The 8418-nt window shown below is 40.5% G+C and overlaps 1 protein-coding gene across 1 annotated transcript; it reads left to right on the top strand.

The window, feature by feature from the left end:
- The first annotated feature begins 515 nt into the window (after positions 1-515).
- Positions 516-7902, top strand: LOC147528379 (uncharacterized). The gene is made up of 7 exons (XM_086615974.1): positions 516-678; positions 1400-1479; positions 2254-2332; positions 3870-3916; positions 5702-5822; positions 6685-6871; positions 7212-7902. The coding sequence occupies exons 1-7, from the start codon at positions 516-518 to the stop codon at positions 7900-7902; spliced, it is 1368 nt and encodes a 455-aa protein (XP_086472100.1).
- Positions 7903-8418: the final 516 nt, after the last annotated feature.

The following is an 8418-nucleotide window of genomic DNA, read 5'->3' as shown; positions in this document are numbered from 1 at the left end:
GTATCCTAATTTCAGCTGGTTTACAGATTAAATTCTATATAAATTCTGGATAACTGCTAATGCATTACTTTCATCTGTAATATTTGCTCTTTCCAAATTTTGTTTTAAGTACAGGTTTGCTTTAAGTACTTGCAGTTAACCACTTCAACTCGTCCGTATCCTTCGGAAAACTTTCAGCTCCAGGAATGCTCCTGTCCCATCCTTGCTGATTCAAGACTTTGACAGTCAGCATTGCAAATGCTTTATTTCAGTTAGTGTATTACCACAGATGGCAAAAATTGTCAGGTTGCTTTTGACAGGAATGAAAAGATAACACAGTCCCTTTTTATCTATGATAAGGCAGAGACTTTTCTTTTTTTTCCATCTTTTTTTTTTTTTTTTTTTAATCTGAAACTATTTTTTTGTCTGTTTACAGACCAAGCAGGGTTTAAGCCCTGTCCCTGATGTTTTGGGACCCTCCACTGACATGGCTGTCCTTTGGAAGCTGATACTTGGATAAGATCCTAGTTGTCAGCATGAAAGGAAAAGCTGCACACTGTGACTGGAAATCTGCACCCCAACAGAAGCCCTGTCCCTGCGATCGATATAAACATGCTTGCATTATTTGCAGAGGATTTGTTTATCTCTATGGAGGGAGGAACACCACCAGTCTTAGGGATTTTTGGCGATACAATATAGGTAAGTTTGCCCCTTCACTTGTGTGTCAGGATTAGACAGATGCTACAATCAGCCATCCTAGAATTGGGGATACTCAGCAGTTAACACATTATCCCCATTTAAAGTCCCTCCATCAAAATGATAGATAAACTGCGTTTTGTTCATCGGGCAAGCGGGGTGTGTTTGTTCCTGTCGCAGGGGTCCCAGAAAGTTTAGATTTCAGTTCGTTTCCTTTTTTTAAACCACAAATACTGAGTAATTTCAAACATTCTAGCTCTAGCAAGCGGTATCAAAGACATAGCTTTATTGACTCTTTAACACGGGAAAAGCACACAAAGGGAACCTATGAATACACCACCTTGTAAGAATGTATTAATATGACACTTTGTATTCTTTTACTTGATGCATAGTGTTCCCTGTTCAATTGTTGTTACTGGAATAAAACATAGAATTGTGCTGGGGTTCATGCTCATGGGATAGATGGGTTTTGATGTAGGTAGCAGTATAGCATTAAAATAAAAGCAGTAACAAGATCAATTTCTATAAATAGAAAAACGCACACATTTAATTATAGGGGAAACGCCTCAGTCTTCTGAACTAACAGAGAGGAAAGATGACAAAAGGCTTCTTTTTGCCCCATTGACTCTGGCAGTGCAGCCAAATCCAAGCTGATCTTTTCACCTTTTCCCTCATGTTTATGTGTTGAGCGCACCGCTCTCTTAACTTCAACTTTGGTTTGTAGTGAAAAATGAATGGGAAATGCTGGATTGCTCAACAGATGGCCCAGAAGAACTGGAAGAACACTCAATGGTGGCTTATAAGGTAGTAGACCAGGATTTATATTGTACCCTAACATTTTATTTCCTATTAGACAATGAAATAAAACGCCATAGATTATTATGTGCTGAAATACTATACCCAGAAAATACTTCTATGTCAGTGCGATTCAGGATGTAGCTGTACCAATGTTTTGGAATCTTTCTGAATAAAGTGACAGCATTTTAGCTTTGCGGCAGCGTGCAGCTCCCTGATTTCCTCAGTCAATGCTCAGTACATAATAGCAACACAAAATAAAGACCTTGGCAGCACATTCTTTGACTTAGTTGTAACAGTTGCTGTGAATTCATTTGCATGATAAGCTACAGCATAAAAACATTCACTTAAGAACTTGCATAGAAGAGGGGAATTGAAAGCGAGTAAGAATTACAGCTTTGCCTGTGAGGGAAAAACAGAATTTAGGATATCAGGAGCTGCAATGCAATGAAATCTTTCTATCAACACGCATAATATCATATTACCTGAGCAATGCCCCTGGGAGCTCCAGATCCCCATCCCTCAGGCGGTCCCAGACTGAGGAGGAAGCGAGTGCTTCTGGAATGCTGTCCCCGTTAAAAAGCACAACATTCATCAGTGTCCTGGTGGGAGAGGATAAAGACAGGACTGAAAGTTGGTGGCTTTTTATCATTGCCTCTTGAATTGTTAATAGATCATCATGTGCATCACTGTTAATTCTATTGTGGTGATGGAGGCCTTTTCATTTAAGAATTGTTTTAAAAATAATTTTTATGCTGTGACAAATATGTTTGCATTTCGCAGGGCACCCTGTATGTTTTTGGTGGGATGGTGGATTCTGCTTTCACACAAGCAAAAACTCCTCTCTGGATATATGACATCGGTATGATACACAATAGCCAGTCTCTTCTATGGGACATTCCAAATCCATAGGTACTAATAAATAGTAAGAACCGAACTGTTTTCTGCTGCTTGTAACATAGCCTTCCCTAGGCTTTATGAGAAGTAATGTGTGTAAAACTGTGTTCATATTTTCCCCCTGAAATCAGGTTGTTAAGCTATCAGAGAGTCAGCTCTTACTTTAATTAGAATGTATTTTATGGGAAAGTTCTACGTATTTTAAAGTCTCAGAATTTCCATTCCTCTCCTCCCTTGAAGTTTATTGTTTGGTCATAAAACCCAATAACCCATATAATATTTAAAGTATTTTCCTTAAGTTACATAAATTTTTAAAACCAAGCTCTTTGTTTTATTATGGAAGACAGTAGATCAGTAAAGTGTATGTCATTTTGCATTTTTACTGAAGAAATACATAAGCTGGGAACAGCAATGATGTAACAGGAGAAAACAAGTCTAATTAAATGAGAAGGTGGAAAACACACGTCAACATTGCATAACACAGTTGTTTTTTTTTCCTAAGAACAAACATTTGGTATCTCTTAAGTGTGTGTTCTGCTAAAAGCAGTGCAACATTTGAATTTAATAGCAATGTCATACACTGCATGTTCTCCCATTGGAAACACTGTGTATAGTAACGGCTGCTTATTTTGATGTCAGATGAAGGGGGGAGAGAGAGACTCATTTCTTTTTGAGCTAGTAAATCTTGCAGTAAGACCAACATGTAAGTTTCCTGGCCTCTTTTTCTAGGTCACTATGTAACCTTAAGTCAAGGGGGGTTTTTTAATCCTTTCTTTGTTTTCCACCATTTGTCTGAAATACTCACCAGCTGAAAGAACAGAGATCCTCAGGCAGAATATATTTCATAGGAGAAAGCATCTTATTACTCGCAGTGCTTACCAGTGAAATTGGGAGTGAGTTATTCAAAAATTGTTGTGTGTCTAGTTTTTTCAGAATCATTATTTAAAATTTTTCCTGGCAAGTATAGCTTTTACTAAGGTAGGCTTGCACTGCTTTCTCCTCCTACCTCTGACGCTGAGTATCCGGTATTTCTGCTCCTTTGTGGTGATCACAGATCGGTGATTTCTGACTGTTATTTGAGGACTACTTTTAAGGGATCTGTGAAAAGGATCAAAAGAAATAAGGCTGCTGTCGTAAGGTTTACGTAATAAGTAGGAGCCATACATCCATCGGTAAATCTGGGGATTCTGCAAGTTCAGAAAATGCTGAAAATCACAGATTATTTCTGCATTGTGAAATTTAGCCTTAGGAAACAGGAAATACAATATGGTATCTCTGTGATTCGATATCAGATAAAGATATAGGAAAACTAAAGTATGTCTCCTGGAAGTCCCTTGGTACTGCTGTCTCAGTGGGAAATGGATTTCTTCGTCCTTGTCAGTGGAAAAGACCAGGATGAGACTTACTGGAAAATTAGATGTGTAATTTGAAAAATTAATGTTGGAGGAGTGTCCTCTTGTGGTCTGGGATATAAACTGCGCTTTATTAAAACAATCCCCTAGATTCTGCAAGATGGACAGAGTGCCGTAACGTACCAGCAGAGACGGAGGTAAGGAGCCAGGAAGTGGTGAATGTGTGAATCAAATGCCTGTTGCTTTGTTGATTAAACAGATTGCTTTGAAATATGTTCCCCCGAACAGTTCCAATCTTATCTTTTCAGAGACATGTGGCTATACTTTATTTCTTTGCACTTGCAATAATTAAGGCTTTTTCCTTCTTTAAAACAGTGTTTAAAAATATGGCTCTTAAATTTTAAGCCTGTGTAAGAAGTTAAGTCCTCTCCTCTCCTACTGCTTCTGTTCTTCTGAAATGCTTATCAAGAGAACTAATTTTAAATGCAATGTTGCAACCATACATGAAGTCTATGCTTTTAAAAGTAGGGTTGTGAAAACAGATTGGCAGTCACACTAATAAATTTTGAAATCTGAAGGGCTGCAGTATTTTCCATTTCTTCAGTCTGAACACGTGGACTCACCAAGATACTGCCACTTCTAACTGAAACCTCAGTGGAAGCATTTGTGTCTTGGTCTTACGAGATCAGTTTTACGTCACTTGTAAAGAGTAACTCATTTTTTGCTATTGGAACTTCATCCTCACATTGTTACCACACCACGAAATTGCACAAAAAGCATTGTTAAGGTTTGACACAGTTACTGCTGAGGCTACTCGCGCTTGCTGGAGGAGTCAAGAGAAAGTTTGGAACTGCCGGGTCATTTGAGGGGGAAAAAACGTGTTATATGGTTGATGAAATTTTGTTCACGTACAACAAATCTGAACTTGCATTTCACTAAACACACGAATAAGCAGACAGGTGGCAGTTACTTCACTTACAAGCTTCTCAGCGTGCGTTTAGCTCGAGCGTTGCCTTATTTACTTTACCTTGAGGCCATGTTGCTGACGCTTCCTGTGCCCAAGACTGGGGCTTCTACTGTCTCTGCCAATGCATGTTTTCTTAAATCCCACATGGGTTCAATTTAATAAGTGCCTTAGTCCTTCCCTTCACTATATTTTCCCTAGGGAAAACCCATCAGCCACGTAATTCAGTTTCTGCTAAAGCATAGGACTGTGCCTCCAATTTTAATGGAACTGTGTATCAATTCCTTCTTACACATACAGGAGTAAGTAGGTTCTTGTAATTATTTAGTTTTCCTCTTCTTTTTCCTTTTAGTTTTCCTCTTTCTCTGTCATTTTCAAATTACAGAATATGAACTGAATATAGAGAGAAGGCCATGGCTTCCCCACCTCCCAAAAACTGGGCTGTAAAAGAACAAAACCAAACACTTGCCTTACATTTTGTTTCAGCTTTACCTGGGCATCGCAAGGTTTGGGTCCACGACTCTCAGCAGCGCTGAGAACTGCTGCAGATGCAGAGGGAACCACCTGGTTTTCTGCTGAGGGTCCGGGCACAACCTAGGACTTGTGGCAGGGTAAATCCACACCAAGCAAAATGAGTGAGAGTTAGTCTTGGGACTAAAGTTTCCTCAGTGTGGAAAGGCTGAGCTTGACAGTGGAAAGGGCTACATTCCACTATTACGTTCCCAAGAGCTGCCCGATATATTTACAACGTGTCCTGAAACTATGCCTCGCAGTCGGGAGAGGCTGTAGGCACATGATGTTGTGGTGGACTTAAAAAGGGACGGTTGCTTAGATCTGAGAATGGTTTGTATTTATCCACACAAGTCTTCAGTGGTGGATTTATTCTGTATTTTCAAAGAAGTTTAACACGACCCGAAGCCATGGTTTTCATTACTCAGGAATATTCCCAAGACAGACATTGCTACTGATACGACTTGATCTGTTAAAAGCTTTTTGCCTTATTATTACGCTGTTTTAGAGCTTGGCACCAACTAACAGGAAAGGCCACAGTGCAGTAGTGTACCATTCCAGCATGTACATCTACGGGGGATACTTTGGCATCAGAGGCATTTCACAGGAGTTTTGGACTTTCCATTTCGGTGAGTTAAAAGGAGATACGGGTTTGATCCAGTGTAAAAGGATGACTGCTGCAGGAAAGAACGGCTTGCTCTGTTAAAAAAATTCTAATCAGTAGAAATGTTGTAAGTTACTTTTGGCTTCTGTTTGGCAGCATTTAATTATGAGTTCTGTCAATTAAATTAATACCCAGCAGTTCTAGAGCTGAAAATCAGGGATAATGTTTTGTTCACTATTCACTAAATACTTCAAGGATTACCAAAAGCTTTCAGATGCAGCGGAGGCCCTGAATTCAGCCTTTTAATGCCATCTTTTGAATCTCACATCTAGAGCTGACCATGGGGAGCCAAACCTGACAGGAGTTGGTTTCATTTGCATATTCATCACTAATCCGGTGGTTGCAAACCAGATGATTCCCAGAGACTTCCTAAATGGATAGCTTTTGTTATCTGGTGGCCATTCAGTCACTAGTTTGAAATGAATGATGAGTTTATCTCATCCTTCATTCCCTCACAGGGAGAATAAGCACAAACATTAATGAAGGAATGTTTTTGTTGACTGATTTTTCCCTCTTACAGCCAGGAAGTTATCTTTCCGTGCCACAGTTAATGAATTAACAAAGCCGTAGAAAAAACTGCTCTGTAAATAAAATTTCCATGGCATCTGTCATACAGCATCTGACATTTTCATTAAAAGTTTATTTCAAAACTGATTTTTAAAATACACTTTTTCAGTGTCAGAATTTAAGCCGTTAACTTGTAATACAATAAGCTTAGAGCAAAAACGCTTATTCTCCAACAGAATAGTTACCTTGTTCTTAAGTAAATCCCTTCTCAAATATTAGGGTAAATTTGGTACATCCATAAGTTCGTATTTTGCTTTCAGACACAAGAAAATGGTTGTGTGTTTCCACCCCATCTCACAATACTGGCCCAGGGCCTCGGCATGGCCATTCAGCAGTGGTTTACCATACAGGCATGTACCTCTTCGGAGGGCTGATGGGGCTGAGCGAACAGAAGGACTTATGGAAGTGGGACTTTGTAAGCAGCAGCTGGTCCAACATCAGAACAAGGTAAACTATACTATTTGTTACACTACATTAACACAGAAAGAGACAGTTAATCTTACCATTTGGTAGTGCGTGCAGGTAGAGAGGGAGATGTTGCCCTTTCGGTGATTGTAGGAATTGTTCAGATCAAGACATAGTACTGCTGCCATCCCTGGCGCTCCAGTTGGCTTTGCTTGGAAGAGCTGTTGGCAATGCATTGATGCAGCTGTCAGCAGTGTAATTTTGATGTCCCAGTGCAGCTGTTTAGCAGTCATTCTTTTGAGTCAAAAGAAAAACAGAGGTTAAAATCAGTGTTAAGTTTCTTGTTGGTCTCCCCTTAACTGCTGGTTTCTCTTACATTTAGCCAAGGACCTCCTCCAGTGGTAGGTCATGCTTCAATAGTCTTCAAAGACTCTATGCTGATTTTTGGTGGAGGGATTTCAAATTCCAGTCCTAGTGATGACCTCTGGAAGTACCATTTCCATACACAGGCATGGAAGAAGCTTAGTAGTACTACAAAGGCAAACTTTTCTCCTAAAATGTATCACTGCGTCTTAGGAATTGGTGTTGATTTCCAGACTACCTCAGATTTCACTAACACATTCCCCAGCCATTGGAAGAGTAAGCAGAAGGACCGTCACCAGCTGGTGACCATCCCGAAGCACACTCACTTCTGCAGCTACTTTCGTCACCAGCCCGCGTACCGAGCGTTCAGCAACGAGGAAAGCGACGGGATTGAAATGAAAACCTTCAGCTTGCCTCTGGAGCCAGGGGCCTTTTGTGTGTTTCCGACCACTTCAGAGGCAGAACCGGACCCAAACAGAGCAACAGGCATTTTGTCCACGGACAAGTCTCTCCACCTGTTTGCCTCTTCAGAAAAAGAGACTTTTGCTGCTGCTCAGACTGTGGGAGAAGTAGAGGGAACCGAGTGTCAGCGCGTGACCGTGGTGGATGATGTTAGCAGTGATACCAACGTGCTGCTGCTCGTTGGGGGTAAACCTTTGTCCGGCTTCTCCGAGATCTCCTTCAGGCAAATGGAGTTTGATAGCTTGTGATCGCTTTGATTGCAAAGTGAAGGAATAAATTTCCACCAACGTGCCAGTAGGTGGTAAGCCAAATGCTTGCAACTGTCCTCAGCTTCCTATCAGCACACTGGGAAAAAAAATTAAACCTCCTCATACTGGCTGTGAACAGATTTTTTTACAATGTGAACAAAACCTGCCACGTATTTAAGTCACAACTTGCACGTAAGCTGCAATTTCTGAGAGGAGCTTGTTGGAATGCTGCTCTTTTTGTTACTTTTCTTCTGGCCAGGTAATGTCCTTTCAAATTGCAGTGGCTGATGCTGCCTTGAAAATCAGAACTACAGGTAACCCCTGCTGGCTCCGTAACTGCCACTTCAGCTGCAAAGCCTGCTCGTTTTGCATTGCCGTAAGAAATAAACACACCCCCACACAGCTGCCTGTGAATCAAATCTGTGTGCGTTATGGTCACGTGTGAGGGATCTGAGGAATCTTAATGGCAACATTTCCTAAGATTTTTAAGATTTTGTTTTCTTGAAAGTGTTCTTT

Source organism: Tauraco erythrolophus, chromosome 8 (genome assembly GCF_009769465.1).
Source record: "Tauraco erythrolophus isolate bTauEry1 chromosome 8, bTauEry1.pri, whole genome shotgun sequence".
Lineage (NCBI taxonomy): Eukaryota > Metazoa > Chordata > Aves > Musophagiformes > Musophagidae > Tauraco > Tauraco erythrolophus.
The sequence above is the reverse complement of the archived record's forward strand: the minus strand, read 5'-3'. Positions and strand labels throughout refer to the sequence as shown.